An 18,232-nucleotide genomic window follows, 5' to 3' on the forward strand; every position below is an offset into this window, starting at 1 on the left:
ATTTTACATCTAGTTGTTGTCTTTTTTTGCATCTAATTTGGTGCCCATTTATGTGTCCTTGTTTTTGCCCAATTTGATATCCTTTTGTATGCCATGTTTTGTTCCCTTCTTTGTGTCAACTATTGCACAATTTTTCACTTCTAATTTAAAACACGTTGTATGTCAATTGTTTGCATTTTGTATTAATTCCTAGTTTAACATCCAATTTTACTTTCAATTTTGCATCCATGGTTACATCCGCATTTGACTTCTTATATAGAGTATATTTTTCTTTACATATATGACCCCCTTTATAGATTCATAGTGAAATATATGATAGTTTCTAAATATCATTAAAGCAGATATCACAATTCAAAATCATTTGTAAAGAAATTTAAGAGAAATTGACAACATCCATCCAAAAAAATAACAATGTGTCATTAACAATTTTCAAAACATGTATAAAATAGCAACATAATACTAATAAAATCAGTATTATTTTTAATCAAAACAACTAAAATTCAAATATGATTAACAAATCAAAATATATAAAATAACAAGATAATACTAATAAAATCAGTATTATTTTTAATCAAAACAACTAAAATTCAAATATGATTAACAAATCAAAATATTTCATGAATATCGTTACGATAAATTAACAACATACATAAATCAAACTCATCGTATGATTACAAAATCAAAATGTCTCATTGATATAGGGTAAATTCACAACACCCATCTAAACATAACAATGTCATTCTACACAATAATTTCTTCATAAAAAACAATGCATGTGCATGCCTAGCTACCACCACCAAGATCATCCTCATGATCATCTTGACCATCCTCATTACTCTGATCCACATCATCACCAACACCGCAACTATCATCATCATCTCCTCCTTCACCACCATCATCCTCATCCTCATCCTCATCATCTCCTGATATATGTTGAACATAATTTGGATCATCGTCTTGGCAATCATTACCTATAGCATTCTGACAAAAAAAATCGATATTACATGTTAGTATTAATTACATAACACAACGCATGTTTTTGTTATACAATGCTAACCATAAAATGAGGTAAGATATAATATCTAATAGTACTAAAAAATAAAATGAAAATATGGTTTAAAAGTATATTGGAAATCCAACTAAGATTACATACCATAGAGTCCATCCAAACAACAAATTCAACCCATCTCTTTTGCTTCAGCACCTCCTTTTCCAAATGATTTGGAGGTCTTCAGGGTAAAAATATATATCCCATGGTTTATATTTGGCCTTAAAAAACAGTAGCAAAAAAAAAATTGAGAACACAGGGGCAAGATGAAAAAGGAATTGCATGTCTAAACATTTTGAAGTCTCAAAAAGCATTCATCAACATAGAGAAGACTACAACACTACTCTTCACTTCCAAGTTTTCAACTAATGGATTTAACTGACCAGCAATGTTTTTTGCATGAACCATGCTCAAATGCTCAAGATGAGGTAATGAATGGATGTTATGCGCCTATCTGTGAATTGCAACCACAGGCATACATGTAAGTGCAAATTTGTAAATCTCATACCCAGATTTACCCATCATCAAGCACACAACTTTTGCGGGATCCATTTGACATATCTTATGTTTAAGAAGGAATAACATCCTTGAAGAGACTCATGGCTTTTCTTAGGGAAGGATATTTCCATCCAGAATCTAGATTAACTCTGAACATTTCAATCAAACTAAGGTAAATGAAAGGCAACAATCCATCGGTCAAACCTCACAGGTTAAAAGCACCCGCTAAGTTTCACACAAATGAGAAAGCCTAAGGGAAAAGATTTGAGACATGCATGCTACATGATTTCATGTAGGATAAGTACCTAAGATTAAGGCAAAAGATTTGAGACATGCAAATGTATGAAGTACAAGATTCAGATAAAGAGAAAGAAGCTCCTTCATGCCATATTCTCACTGACAGTGAATCTCAGATTAGGTACTTATCAAGCATGAAATCATGTTGCATGCCAAGCATGAAATCATGAGGCACACACCATGATAAGATTATCTGACTCCAACTACTGCATCAAGATGAAAAATTCAGCACTCTAGACAGTCACATAAGAATAAAAAAACATTGAAAAGATATGAATGCATATTAGCCACTATAGAGGACCAAAACATAAACTTACGCCATAGACAGTGTGGCTGAACCTTTCCCTGCTTTTGCTTCAACAACTTCAGTTCCTCCATCCTGTGTGCGCTTTGTCAAGGCTTTAATGTCCTCCTCAGACAATACAGAGTTTGGCTTTGGTGTTGCCTAAAAAAAATTATCAAAACAAAAAAGTGTATGTTCCCTTTTTAACTGTATTGAAGGGTAGGTAATTATGATCTCATTTTATCTTTGATAAATTAATCTTCTAATATCCAAGAGTAAAGAACAAACTCAAGATGAGGATCCAACAAAGTCATATACATGTGAAAAAAGTGGAAGAATTGTAACACCCGCATGTCCACCTACAACAGGAACATCAACTTCTGCAGACAGCATAGGATGACATCAACAACAAACATAAAACTGAGAATTGTATCTAATGTTAAAAAAGCATGATGTTGGTAAGATCCTGCAGCATATCATGTATTGGGTCTAGCCCAGATGGTTGTGTGCAAAGACTGTTATCCTTCCCACCCGGGTTCAATTCCCTCAACTGACATCTTGAGCTGACTATATTTCTGATGGCCTTGAGCCCTATGATACCATCCTTGAAATGAGGAGAAGTGCCTGGCATGTTTGCCCAGGATGCATATTTCATGATTAAATTATAAAAAATAAAAATATTTTACAGAATACTAAATATTTGAGAGTAGCTAAGCATAACAAGCCAGAATTTTAAATACCTTCAACAGGAACTCCTGCTTTTGAAGCATAGAACGTCTTTGCGCGGACAACATCAAGAGTAGTAACACCAAAGAGTTTCTTTTCATTATAGGTCCCTGCCTTCTTAAAAACCTCAGCAGCTATTAGTACAGTAGAATTTACAGGATTGCTGATCATATTTACAATTGCCTGCCATGGATATCAAGTCCTCAGCAATGCCATAAAAACCAATTCTAGATGATTTCTTGAATCCAAATATACCATTCCTGATAGAAGGAAAACACTATCCAGTACACTCTCCCCCCTCTCCATATCTCTATCTATATAATATGTAACAATATACTATACATACTGTACACACACACCAGTACATGAACAAAACAAATAATTGTGAAACATACTTCTTTATCTATTAACTTGCCACACTAATGGTAGTACATACTGATTGTATGTACTATATAATGTTATAGAGGATACCTCGTGATCAAGTGGATTTGTGCACGGTTAAATAGAAGACCAAGGATATTTTTTATATTGATATTCATATGCCAATTTTCTCAAAAGTCCAAAAGCTAAGTTACTAACTACAAGAGGAGAAACAAGAATAACAGGGCTTTAACAGTGGCTGCAAACTTGCATTGGACTACACAGCTAATTACTCTTAAGTTCATTTCAATTAGTATTTCCTTCTTATGGGCAAAAGTTAGCTGCAATTTGTCTAAATAAAGAGTCAATAATGAGTCAATCACCTATTCGTTTGACTCAAAGAAGTCTTCAAGCTTCGTTAACCTCTCCAGTAGAATTGATTATATACAAGAACAGTATGTAAATCTAGATCAACAACTTGCTTAAAGATTCTTGCAAATATGTATTTGTATATATTGCCATCTCTATAGATCTCAAACATACAAAGCCTTCGACAAAGCAACTTACAATGAACGTCATGCTTATTCCTATGAAATAGTCAATAAGAAAATCGCATGAAAACAAAAACTTCAAAGAAGATCATAAATCATGACAACTTACCTCTGGGCAGTATTTTGCAATTGCAGAGCAAAGAGATTTAACAATCCCTGCATTGATGTTGAAGAGATCATCACGGGTCATGCCAGGTTTTCGAGGCACACCAGCAGGAATGATCACAACATCTGCATTCTCCAATGCCGTGCCAAGTTGTTCCTCTCCCATATATCCTGCAACCTGCACCCAGGTCACACTGCTATGAATTACTGACAAGGTCGTGACACAAGCATGATAAAATCAATATGGCAATACCAAATTAAATGATAAATATGTAGACCAAAAAATAAGAAAAGAAATTATTATCGCAAAGTTCCAAAAGAAGTAAAACTTGTTATCCTTGTTCCATGACCCAAGCAATGGTATGTCCTCCTCATAGTGAACAAGAATAGGATTATTTGTATTCTATAGTAAAATCCACCTTTTGGCTTTTACCGAGGAGATAGAGCACCAAAAGCAATGATTATGCTCGTAGGAGATTGAAGACCTATACCAACCCACGTTTCAATCAGGGTATAATCTTGTCCAATCCAGGTATACGACATTTCAATCAGGGTATAGTCTTATCCAATCCAGGTATAAATGTGATTCTGTGATAAATAATTAGCATTTCACAAGCCACTTTAGGGAGTTTATTCAACTTTAGTTTAATTTACGCTGCGAAGACTATTTTGATTTAATCTACTCATGGATAAAGAGGCAAATCTAAACGACCCCAAAAAGGTTGGATATAGAGGCAAATCCAATATGCAGAGGGTCATCAATTCAATCCTCACAAAATAACAAATTGACAATGCAATGAGACTATTCTAACTTCTAAGTAGTCATTAGGCCAAGTATCACTTAGATCCATCAAATCAAAAAGTCCTATTAAGCAGAGGCATATGATCCAGCCGTGGATTCTGCTAAAAATATAGATGCACTTTTCATCAAAAAAATATGAACTACCTCGTCCATTGGGCTGTGGTTTAGTGGCAAGTTGTAGGGTGCTTGTCATGAGGATGACCCAGGTTCAAAACCCAGGAGGCATATTCCCATGATAATGCGGCTGCCCATGTCATTCCAAAATATGAAGTCGGGTTAACGTGATAAACACCAGTTCAATGATAATGCAGAGGTGCTGTTAATGATGACCCCTGTGCTATTGAGGTTTGCACAAATGAGCCCATCTGCAAGTCATGCGTGACTTTGATGAATAGATGCAATTAAGGTGTTTCACCCACGCCAGTCAAAAGGCCTTGACCAAACAAAAACAATAATAGTGAGCCCAACCTCAATTTCAACCTTCTCCTATCAATAGCAAATACTACTACTGCTAATAATAATAATAAGCACAGCCCAAATTTCAATCTAGCCATAAATGTCAGGCAGATTATTGTCAAGTAGTTAAATCATAGCACTTTCAGTGCCCTCTTAGAAGTATGTTGCGGCATTATCTCACCATCGGAGTTAACTACCATATTGAGATTCAACAGACAAGATCAGGTGCAAATCCTGCATGAAATTGGTGGAATAGAGATTCTATGTTTGTATCATCTACAATAAGGGCAAAACCCACTATGTTAACAGAAAGACATTTTCCAACAAGAAAACAATCAAAAATAATAATAATGTAGCCCTCAATATCTGCCTCTTTTGAAATGGCCCAAAGAATGTCAGGTATAGTCAAATCCAATATTCACGGTGTACAATACAATCGTTTTAGAATGACAATGCGATGGGCGTTGCTTCAATGGATTGTGGGCCAAATGTCACCTAGATCCATAAAATTAAAAACCCTAATCGAGTAGGTGCACATGATGCAGCCATGGATTTCCACGAAATAAATATCTAGGTGCTTTTTTTCATCAATCAAAATATGCACAAACACATTTACAAACTGACCATGAAAGTGAATTGAGTTGACCATTAACGTGAATTGGGTTGTGTTTAAGAAATTAAATCATTGCGCTTTCAGGGCTCAAACCCACGTTCAAAAGCCCCGGAAGGCATATTTCCTGCAAAAATGTGGCCAAAAGAATAAATTCCACATTCGAAGAATCCCAGAGACCTTGACAGGTTATAGCAGTGGAGTCTAAGCCTGGTATAAGGCCTGGTTCCTTTAAAAAAATAGGCGCTTACCAAAATAAATAAATTATCATACCATGGACAATATCAGAAACGTAAAATCAAAGAACTAATAACAGGTAAAACACTAACGAAAAGTAGATCCTACCAAGTGGGTCGTCGTACGATCGATCCCAATGGAGATCCCTTGAAACTAAGATCAAAACATCTCTATCGTTCACAGAGAGAACAGATCCAGCATACAGAGAACGAAAAAAACGCGGTAGGAAAAATATATATCCCATGGTTTATATTTGGCCTTAAAAAACAGTAGAAAAAAATAAAATTGAGAACACAGGAGCAAGATGAAAAAGGAATTGCATGTCTAAACATTTTGAAGTCTCAAAAAGCATTCATCAACATAGAGAAGACTACAACACTACTCTTCACTTCCATGTTTTCAACTAATGGATTTAACTGACCAGCAATGTTTTTTGCATGAACCATGCTCAAATGCTCAAGATGAGGTAATGAATGGATGCTATGCGCCTATCTGTGAATTGCAACCACAGGCATACATGTAAGTGAAAATTTGTAAATCTCATACCCAGATTTACCCATCATCAAGCACACAACTTTTGCGGGATCCATTTGACATATCTTATGTTTAAGAAGGAATAACATCCTTGAAGAGACTCATGGCTTTTCTTAGGGAAGGATCTTTGCATGCAGAATCTAGATTAACTCTGAACATTTCAATCAAACTAAGGTAAATGAAAGGCAACAATCCATCGGTCAAACCTCACAGGTTAAAAGCACCCGCTGAGTTTCACACAAATGAGAAAGCCTAAGGGAAAAGATTTGAGACATGCATGCTACATGATTTCATGTAGGATAAGTACCTAAGCTTAAGGCAAAAGATTTGAGACATGCAAATGTATGAAGTACAAGATTCAGATAAAGAGAAAGAAGCTCCTTCATGCCATATTCTCACTGACAGTGAATCTCAGATTAGGTACTTATCAAGCATGAAATCATGTTGCATGCCAAGCATGAAATCATGTTGCATGCCAAGCATGAAATCATGAAGCACACACCATGATAAGATTATCTGACTCCAACTACTGCATCAAGATGAAAAATTCAGCACTCTAGACAGTCACATAAGAATAAAAAAACATTGAAAAGATATGAATGCATATTAGCCACTATAGAGGACCAAAACATAAACTTACGCCATAGACAGTGTGGCTGAACCTTTCCCTGCTTTTGCTTCAACAACTTCAGTTCCTCCATCCTGTGTGCGCTTTGTCAAGGCTTTAATGTCCTCCTCAGACAATACAGAGTTTGGCTTTGGTGTTGCCTAAAAAAATTTATCAAAACAAAAAAGTGTTAGTTCCCTTTTTAACCGTATTGAAGGGTAGGTAATTATGATCTCATTTTATCTTTGATAAATTAATCTTCTAATATCCAAGAGTAAAGAACAAACTCAAGATGAGGATCCAACAAAGTCATATACATGTGAAAAAAGTGGAAGAATTGTAACACCCGCATGTCCACCTACAACAGGAACATCAACTTCTGCAGACATCATAGGATGACATCAACAACAAACATAAAACTGAGAATTGTATCTAATGTTAATAAAAGCATGATGTTGGTAAGATCCTGCAGCATATCATGTATTGGGTCTAGCCCAGATGGTTGTGTGCAAAGACTGTTATCCTTCCCACCCGGGTTCAATTCCCTCAAGTGACATCTTGAGCTGACTATATTTCTGATGGCCTTGAGCCCTATGATACCATCCTTGAAATGAGGAGAAGTGCCTGGCATGTTTGCCCAGGATGCATATTTCATGATTAAATTATAAAAAGTAAAAATAATTTACAGAATACTAAATATTTGAGAGTAGCTAAGCATAACAAGCCAGAATTTTAAATACCTTCAACAGGAACTCCTGCTTTTGAAGCATAGAACGTCTTTGCGTGGACAACATCAAGAGTAGTAACACCAAAGAGTTTCTTTTCATTATAGGTCCCTGCCTTCTTAAAAACCTCAGCAGCTATTGGTACAGTAGAATTTACAGGATTGCTGATCATATTTACAATTGCCTGCCATGGATATCAAGTCCTCAGCAATGCCATAAAAACCAATTCTAGATGATTTCTTGAATCCAAATATACCATTCCTGATAGAAGGAAAACATTATCCAGTACACTCTCCCCCCTCTCCATATCTCTATCTATATAATATGTAACAATATACTATACATACTGTACACACACACCAGTACATGAACAAAACAAATAATTGTGAAACATACTTCTTTATCTATTAACTTGCCACACTAATGGTAGTACATACTGATTGTATGTAATATATAATGTTATAGAGGATACCTCGTGATCAAGTGGATTTGTGCACAGTTAAATAGAAGACCAAGGATATTTTTTATATTGATATTCATATGCCAATTTTCTCAAAAGTCCAAAAGCTAAGTTACTAACTACAAGAGGAGAAACAAGAATAACAGGGCTTTAACAGTGGCTGCAAACTTGCATTGGACTACACAGCTAATTACTCTTAAGTTCATTTCAATTAGTATTTCCTTCTTATGGGCAAAAGTTAGCTGCAATTTGTCTAAATAAAGAGTCAATAATGAGTCAATCACCTATTCGTTTGACTCAAAGAAGTCTTCAAGCTTCGTTAACCTCTCCAGTAGAATTGATTATATACAAGAACAATATGTAAATCTAGATCAACAACTTGCTTAAAGATTCTTGCAAATATGTATTTGTATATATTGCCATCTCTATAGATCTCAAACATACAAAGCCTTCGACAAAGCAACTTACAATGAACGTCATGCTTATTCCTATGAAATAGTCAATAAGAAAATCGCATGAAAACAAAAACTTCAAAGAAGATCATAAATCATGACAACTTACCTCTGGGCAGTATTTTGCAATTGCAGAGCAAAGAGATTTAACAATCCCTGCATTGATGTTGAAGAGATCATCACGGGTCATGCCAGGTTTTCGAGGCACACCAGCAGGAATGATCACAACATCTGCATTCTCCAATGCCGTGCCAAGTTGTTCCTCTCCCATATATCCTGCAACCTGCACCCAGGTCACACTGCTGTGAATTACTGACAAGGTCGTGACACAAGCATGATAAAATCAATATGGCAGTACCAAATTAAATGATAAATATGTAGACCAAAAAATAAGAAAAGAAATTATTATCGCAAAGTTCCAAAAGAAGTAAAACTTGTTATCCTTGTTCCATGACCCAAGCAATGGTATGTCCTCCTCATAGTGAACAAGAATAGGATTATTTGTATTCTATAGTAAAATCCACCTTTTGGCTTTTACCGAGGAGATAGAGCACCAAAAGCAATGATTATGCTCGTAGGAGATTGAAGACCTATACCAACCCACGTTTCAATAAGTCTTTGTTTTGAATACAAAGTGGCAGGAAGATAAAAATGTAAAAACATAAGCTAATTCACAGCAGAAACAAGACACAGGTAGAAAGAACAAATAATTTATGACAGGATCCCTGTTGATGAATCTAGTCAGCCATATGGTGATCAATTAGAGATCAATGCCTTTCATGATTTCATCGTCAAAAGAATGGACATTCTTATAACAAAACATTTTACCATCTCCCTAGCTTTATTCTTTGGCAGCCATGGCTTCCACCTCTACTCTTTGGTTTGTTCAGAATTTCAATTATTTCAATGCTTATTGTGTGTCATCATGGTACTGTCATCATCTGCTGGCTGTTCTGTACAAGTCGTCACACTAGCAAATTATGAAGAGCCCTCTATCTACACCCTTTCCAACGTATCACATGCCCCAGAGTCCTCCGCTCTTCAATGAGGTTAGCAACTGTACTAGATGGCTTCATGGAAATAAGCTTCCTGCAGGTTTACATAGGACTGTGACAACATTCTTGACATGACTTAATATGGCAAAGTTCCAACCACCTAATGCAGCGTTTCCAACTATGAGAACATGGAACTGTTAACTTCCCTTTGTGATGTTTCAAGTTTTACACTGTCAGAAAAGTAAATCTAGGCCAAAATTATAACATTTACCAGTCAAAATTTATATGAAATTCAATCTCAAAAGGTAGAGCCTTTTGTTTATTACCGTCCATATTACCTGAAAAAAGATAAACCATATTTGCATGCTGTAACTCTTTGTTCTGTGCAATAATATGTGAAGCAATTCTCCAACAACAAAAAAATCTGGAGGTCAATTTTCTGTCACATTAACAGTAGTGTCTCTATAATCTCTAATGGCAATGAGAGTTTAGCAACAGTAAACAGTATGGGAAGGAATGTCTCTTGGTCTAGATTTGAGGAAAATGATTACCAGCCCATCTGAACGAATACATTGATCAAGCATACACTTACCCTTCTTCAAGGGAGTATACATGCTGCATCACCACACTATTTGAAAGGCTTTAACCTTCTCTATTTGCCAACATTTTTACGATAGTCATACTGATAATCCTGTTAAACCATCACCAACACTGAAATTTGATAACAAGGAAAGAAACTGTTAAAACAACAAACAACAGAGAGATCCAGAAATAAAAGGATCCAGTCTTTTGAGAATCAATTTTGGTATGTAATTGTTTCACAGTAGAAGAAAAGACCAATAATCTTAAGGATAATCATATATTGTTCTCTATAGATGGAAACCCAGAATGCATCAAAGTGAGAAAAAATAAAAACATCCTCGTCACCTTTCAAAACTCATTTGGTAGATTGGAATATGTTAATGGATTTGGCTCACAACCGCTGGCCATCATCTCTTCAAAGATTGCATATGCACGATCCACTCTGCCTGCTATGCTAAACGTGCGAATTAGTGCATTGTAGGTAGCAACATTTGGTTCATAACCCCTAGAAAGGAGTTCTGCATATACCTCACCTGCTTCCTCCATCATACCAACCTTTCCAAGGTGACCTATCAAGGAATTGTAAGCAAACAAGTTTGGGATAGAACCACTGTTCTTCATTTCCTCAAAAACTTTAAATGCTTCCTCCAACTTTTCAGCTGTGCCCAGTCCATCAATGATGATATTATACACGATTGTATCAGGCTTCAAGCCACTAGACTTCAGTTCTACAAAGAAATGAAAAACCTCATCTACCCTATCAACCATACAAAGACTGCCTATGAGAATAGTGTATGATTTTACATCAGGTTTTATGCCCTCTGCTACCATTCTCTCGAAAAGCTGACAAGCTTCATCTACATCCCCTACCTTCCCAAAGGCGTTCATGAGAATATTGTAAACTGCACAATTAGGCCTGCACCCATTTTCAATCATTTCTTGAAAGAAGTGATTGGCCTCAGAATACTCTTCCTGCCTTACCAAGTCCATCAATAAGAGGACCATAAGTAGATGGGGAGAGAAGATATCCCCTCTTCACCATATGACCATACAAATCTATGGCTTCATCCACTCTACCGGCCATCACAAGACCTGATATGAGGGTGTTGTAGTTTACTGTATTCATCTTGCATCCTCTAGCACGCATCTCATCAAGAAGCTTGAAAGCATCATCCATCTTTCCAGCCTTTCCAAGAGCATCAAAGAAGGCGTTGTAAGTGTAAACATTTGGATTACAACCTGACTTCTTCATCTGTTTGAAAAGATCCCAGGCAATATGCATATGGTCGGCTTTACATAACCAATCAATAAGAGTATTGTAAGCAATAGTGTCAAGAGCAACGCCTCGATCTTTTGATTCTTCAAATACTCTGTGAGCGTCAAACACTCTTCCTGCTTTGCATAGGGATTTGATGAGAGAGCGTACCACATATATGTATTGACTACCACCCTTAGCCAACATTTCTTCATAGGTCAAGATTGCCTCATCCAACCTGCCCACTCTGCCCAGGCCATCAATTAGGGCTGCACAAGCAACATCATCGGGAAGCAGTCCCATCACATCATAGAACTCCTTGAACACTCTCAAAGCATAATCCATTTGCCCAGCTTTTGCAAGCCCTGGCAAAACAGTACCCATAGTTACAAGGTTTGGAGAAAATTTGTTTTTCATATCTTCAAAGAGCTGGCAAGCTTCATCAATTCTATTTGTTTTTATGAAACCATCAATTAGTATGTTGTAAGTTATCTCATCAGGGTAACACCCATTTTCTGTCATCTCTTGCATTATCTTGAAAGCCATATCTACCTCTTTATTCTTACAGAGACCATTCAACATTGAATTGTGTGTAATAACATTTGGTGGGCATCCCTTTTCCCTCATTCGTTGAAATAACTCTATTGCTTCCTTAACCTTGCCATCTTTGCCAAGCCCATCTACCAGAATATTATATGTTATAACAGTGGGGGGAAGATTCACCTGCTGCATTTTGTGAAACATCTCCCATGCCTCATCTGTTCTGTCTTCCTTGTAAAGAATATCAATCAAAGTATTGTTAGTGACAGTGTCTGGTTCACACCCACTTTCTATCATCTTCAAGGTCATCCCAATAGCTTCATCCACTTTTCCTGCCTTGGCATAGCAGCATATCATGATATTATACGTGATTACATCAGGGGACAGACCTGTCCGTTTCATTTCTTCAAAAAGTTCATTCACTTCTTTAATCCTTCCTACCCTCCCGAGGCTATCTATACAAACATTGAAGGAAACAACATTTGGAGAAATTCCTTTTTTCTTCATCTGCAGAAACACGTCATATGCTTCATCAGCCTCACCATTCTTTCCATGATAATCGATGAATAAGCTGTAGGTTAAAGATGTTGGATCACACCCTTTATTGTGCATAACCTGAAAAAACTTCTGTGCATCCTCCAACCTGTTATTCTTAAGAAGACCTCCAATCAACGAATTGTAAGTATACAGATTGGGAGAACTCCCTCTCTCCACCATTTCATCCAACACTGCAAGTGCCTCATCAGTATTTCCACATGTGCATAGGGCGTTGATAATAGTAGTAAAGGTAACTACAGTTGGAGCACATCCATCAGCTATCATCTCCTTCCAAAGCTCCCATGCAGCATCGACAAGGCCACAATCCCCATATTTATCTATCAAAGTATTGTATGTGATAGAATCAGGACTACATTTGTTGCTTCTCATCTCTTTCAGTAATGCTGTCGCCTCATCCAATCTACCTGCATTACAGAGAGCATCCATTAATGTGGTGAACAACACAACATCCGGTTTGCAGCCCTCCTCCTTCATTTGTCTCCACAGGCCCCATGCTTCATCGACCTTGCCAGCTCTCCCGTGTATCTTTATGCAGAGTGTGAAGGTGTACACATTGGGTCTCAAGCCAAATTTTCGCATTTCAGCCAGAAGTCCCATCACTTGTCCTGTATCTCCCATTTCTCCGCAGGCACCCATTAGTACAGAATAACATTTTAGGCTTGGCAACAATCCTTCCGAAATCATCTTCCTGTACACCACCACGGCTTCTTTCCGAAATCCTGATTTGATTAGTAATCCTATAAGACCATTGTAAGCAAAGTCACTAAGCATAAGCCCAGATTTCTTCATCTTTTCCAGGGCTGAAGGAATTTGCTCCAAACCACCTGCTATTCCGAGGTTGCGGAGAATTATTAAATAGGTCTGGGAATTAAGCCTACAGCGTTGCTTTTGCATCAAATCTAAAACGCGTGCCATCTCCTTCACCATGCGGGCTCTTCCGAGGATTTCTAGCATGGTATTGTAGGAATATGTGGTATTGTAGGAACCTTGGCTATAATTGAAGCCCTCCTAATTTCTCCAATAGCAATTTTATGTTCTGCTAAAGCGATTTTGCCTAATTCCACATAAGAAATTTCACAGCCCCCATGCCCATCTTGAATCTTAGCATATATAGCTTGTCCTGTATTCTCTGAATAGGTGCAGATATTATTGTAGTTTATGAAGCTTAAATTTCCTTTTTAATTCAAGAACAAGTATGACCCTTCAGCGCACTACATCACCCATTAATCTGATAAAATATTCAAAACCTTCCTCTCTGTTTCTGCCACAGTATCTCCTCATTTGTCTTCAATAAAATTCATGAAGTTTTGGCATGAAGTAGAGACACTCTCATGCAGGGGTGATGTCTCCTTTGCAGCAGGGTAGTAGTCCACTGGTGTCACAAAAGGAACCAAATGGTGATAAATGTTTCTTTTATAATTTCTTAATTAAATATGAATTAAATATGAAAGGGGCGACATAAATCAGTTATAATTTTTTTTAATTGATGGTGACACCAACGTAAATGGTCTTTGCCCACTGGTTTAAAGGGCCTTGGAGAAGTCAAAGATACAGAGGTTGAGATACATGACTCAAGCAGAGCTCAGGTAGCAGTGATTGCAAACTTGACCAAACTTTTATGTAAATACAAACAAATGTTGTTTATATTATAACATTGGGAGGCTCCATATTTCTATCCTACAAAAATTTCCTCCAACAACATGTAATATGAAACAGGTTTGGTTCAATTTCTAATATACCCAGTTATTCAAATCTCATTATTCTCTGCCCTACCTTAATAGCATGCGGTTATGCCTCCCGGCCATTATACAGTCCAGCTAGACGGGAATGTTAATTACCTGTGGTCTTTTTACATCCTGGGTTAAGGTCAGAAAGCCAGATTCTGGAGCAAATCTGAAAACTGCAAATTAAACACTATGCATACAAAGTTCCAAGGAAGAAATTATGCACTGCTTGGGAGTGAAGCTTCTGGTGCGCCAAATCTGAAAACTGCAAATTAAACACTATGCATACGAAGTTCCAAGGGAGAAATTATGCACTGCCTGGGAGTGAAGCTTCGTGCGCCACGTGTCTTCAACAGAGGTGGGAGATATTGGCGCTGTGCTCAGCTGTTTGATGTTGGAAAGGTATCCTTCCTCTAATTCACCTGGACCATTTGAACTGCCAACACACAAATGTCTGATTTCCTCAAGCTCAGTAACAACTTGCTCCATGTGTGGTCTGTCATCTCTTTCTGACGCCAGGCATCTGAACGCTAATTCGGAAACGGCACATACCATGGCCTTCGCCTCATGGTTCTTTTCGATATTGAGCTGCGGATCCACAAGCTCATGCAAAGCCCCTTCTTGAATCTTAGCTATTGCCATGGTAGCAAGGTTGATTTCCCTGGTCTTCCGATTGGTGTCCACTGCTAATCTGGCAGAAATGATCTCCACCAAAACGACCCCGAAGCTGTACATATCGGATTTCTCTGTCAGCTGATAGCACTGATAATACACTGGATCAAGGTAGCCTGGTGTGCCCTGTGGAGAAGTGGTGACATGTGAGGCATCTACAGGCACAAGTCTGCAAAGCCCAAAATCAGCCACTTTGGCAATAAAATTTTCTCCCAAGAGAATGTTTGAGGATTTCACATCTCTGTGCAATATAGGCGGATGAACACTGTGAAGAAAATCCAAGGCCTGCGCAGTTTGAACAACAATATTAAAGCGAGTATTCCATGGTAATCCCTTGGGGTCTTTGCGATCGCCATGAAGATGATCAACTAGGGTTCTGTTTGGGGAAAATTCGTATACGAGCAGCAGCTGTGGGCTGTGTGCAGGGGTGCAGCCATAAAGCCAGACAATGTGTGGATGATTCAAAGTCGAAAAAATCTTAACCTCATTGATGAACTGATCGAACTGATCGACCCTCTTGGAGTTATCATGAGAAAGTCTCTTTACCGCCACAGTTCTTCCGTCGCTAAGCTTACCCAGATAGACCGACCCGAGCCCTCCAACACCAATTTCGTTCTCCTCGTGGAAGCAATTTGTTGACTGGCGAAGTGCTTCGTAAGAGAATATTGGCAAATCGCCTGTCTCGCGCCCAAGCACACACGCTTCCATGTCCTTTCTCTCATATTTGCAGAAATTCCTAGAACTTTTTCTTTTTTTCAGACAATACCCTAATAACAGTACCGCTATTGCTACCAAAGCAATTCCTCCAGTGGAGCAACCTGTGGTGACACGAGCAGATAGATATGAATGTGATCCTGTGTCCAACGCCGAATAAAATAATGAAAAGAAAGATACAAATTCAGTACTAAATCACCGTGGAGATACCGAATACTAGGAAGAATTATATTTACCTATTACAATGGCGGGCCGGTTTTTATGACCTGCAACGCGGTCATAACAACTATTATGAGTAAAAGCAAAATCGATAGTTTTTGCAAAGAGGGGAAATACTTGACAATATAGGGAAACACATACACATATGTCCATGGGTTCAAGAGTGCAGAATGGAGGGAACATTTAAAACATTTTTATAGATTGTGATAATTTAAGCATTGGGTCTCGTAATCGAATTGGGAGAAGGGGTTCAGGAAAAGTAGCAATGCTATGGGTGGGCATATCTCTGTATGCGAGGTGCCATCGGGACAATAGCAAATAAACGTTTTAGTTGGTTCTGACATATTATAACCACATCTCCCGCCACTGTTCATACAAGCGCCACAGCTTCGGTTTCCCTTCGTGAGCAGTAATTTTGCTTGTATACCATTTTTATGGTCCCAAAGCTTTCTTTTAACGGTGTTGTTCTATTCACTGATCCACTAGAGAAATGATTACCATGAAATCAGGTAGGAGTTTTTTGTTCGTGAAGAACGGAGGCGGGAGATGGAATCACTAGAGAAGGTCTCATCTCTTATTCATTTCCCTTGAATTTACAGTCCATGCTTAGTGAGGGTTATTTGCTTTGCTGTAGCTTACATCTTGTTTTATTCTTTTCAAGAGGAAAATTTTCGGATTTCAAATTTGGAGAGACAAACTCTATTGGTTTCGGATTTCAAATTTGGAGAGACAAACTCTATTGGTTTTCTGTCTCCATCACCGATGGATCCACTGGCTGAGTAGTACCTAACAAGGTTTTCTTCAGGCTTATCACCTGCTTAGCTTTGTTTTTATTGTCTCTACGAATTTGCAAAATCTCTGCTTTTGTGATGGAGCACAACCAATACTTACTTACATAAACTCTTATGGTAGCCAATAAATCATTCAATGATACTTTGCAGTGAATCAAAAGGTAGCTTTTCTTTGAATGCCTTACCGATTGGAGATTTTGCCGAAAGCAATAGAAGACCTGGGACTTTTCTTGGCAACTAATTAAACGCAGCAGGCAATTTTGTTGGTGATACAGAAGTCGTGGATGATGAAAGAATCACATCATGTTGTGATGGGAAAGGACATGTTGCACAGGAAAGCAGACATCACAGCTGGATGGAAGTCGGATTCAAACACATTTAAAAGAATCAAAATACTTAGGGGGGGGGGTGTACGCATGGGAGCTAAAGGCTATATGCAAGAAGAAATAAGCATAAATCAAATCGTTATACTGGACACTCCTCAATAAACGATAATGTTAAAGTCATTATTAGTGATAGATCTCTAAATTTTCCCACTGGTTTAAAAGGCCTTGGAGAATTCAAAGATACAGAGGTTGAGATACATGCAGACAAAAATTGTAATATTTCATCAACCAATATTTCAAAGTCCACGCCCTTCAATAAGAATGGAATGCGAGAAGCACTTATGCATGAAAACCATTTGGGAACTGATTTAGGTGGGATACAGAGGCAGGACACTCATAGGGATGCTACCATGTATCCACAATGAAGGAAATCATATTGGCATTAAGGTTGATATAAGTTTTGACAATATCCAAAGCCATCAGCATCCTAAAGAGGTCAATGTGGCTCAAGACGCAGTTCCAAGAAATGCTGCAGCATCGATGGTGGTTAGTGAAGAGACATATCAAACTTCATGCCAAGAAAATGATAAAGTGGGTATAGATAAATTTGTCCAGAATGCTATTGTATTGGAACCAAGTCTGAATAGGAGGTATGATGGTTGATTGAAGATGAGGAGAATGTACATGTTGAACAGGAAAATAGTCAACATCGTTCATCCACAACTGCAGTTGATGTTGGCAAACTGAACATATCAGGAACTAATTCATCTCATACACATGAGAAACCTGACTTTAATGAATGTGCCTGTAAGAAACATTCAATGTCTGAGAGGTTACTAGAAAGTACAAGTTTGGACAATACAAAGGAAACATCTTCATCACATTATAAGGATTTGCATACGAGGAGCAGAGCCAATTCTATGTATGAAGATAAACTTTTAGGGGTCACTGCTGTTAAGATAAAGACTGAAGAAGGATTACCCGCTAGCACCGAAGATCACAAATATTCAGGATGTAAAAGGAATGAAAATTCCTCTTTTGTACTAGAAAAGGAGGTTGAGAGTCAAGCGAGTGGCATATCTAGTTTCCAAAAAATGTCTATGCT

General features: G+C 37.7%; 2 protein-coding genes across 2 annotated transcripts; both read right to left on the reverse strand.

Annotated features, from left to right (window-relative positions):
* Positions 1 to 836: 836 nt before the first annotated feature.
* Positions 837 to 16,125, reverse strand: LOC149161312 (uncharacterized). The gene is made up of 11 exons (XM_089436929.1): positions 16,028 to 16,125; positions 14,724 to 15,895; positions 8,861 to 9,034; positions 7,855 to 8,023; positions 7,432 to 7,493; positions 7,148 to 7,275; positions 3,873 to 4,062; positions 2,867 to 3,035; positions 2,445 to 2,506; positions 2,161 to 2,288; positions 837 to 981 (listed from the first exon to the last, which is right to left on the reverse strand). Exons 2-11 carry the CDS (start codon positions 15,783 to 15,785, stop codon positions 972 to 974), a joined length of 2,154 nt encoding a protein of 717 aa, XP_089293055.1. The 5' UTR covers positions 15,786 to 15,895; positions 16,028 to 16,125; the 3' UTR covers positions 837 to 971.
* On the reverse strand, positions 9,323 to 13,905 carry LOC149161313 (uncharacterized). Its single transcript, XM_089437607.1, is given in 5 exon segments — positions 9,323 to 9,341; positions 10,339 to 10,457; positions 10,674 to 11,291; positions 11,293 to 13,689; positions 13,897 to 13,905. Coding segments are annotated over 3 exon segments (3,021 nt in total). The 3' UTR covers positions 9,323 to 9,341; positions 10,339 to 10,457; positions 10,674 to 10,676.
* Positions 16,126 to 18,232: the final 2,107 nt, after the last annotated feature.

This window comes from Pinus tabuliformis, chromosome 5_2 (assembly GCF_031772625.1).
Source record: "Pinus tabuliformis cultivar Carrire ecotype Pingquan chromosome 5_2, CPIR1, whole genome shotgun sequence".
Classification (NCBI taxonomy): Eukaryota; Viridiplantae; Streptophyta; class Pinopsida; order Pinales; family Pinaceae; genus Pinus; species Pinus tabuliformis.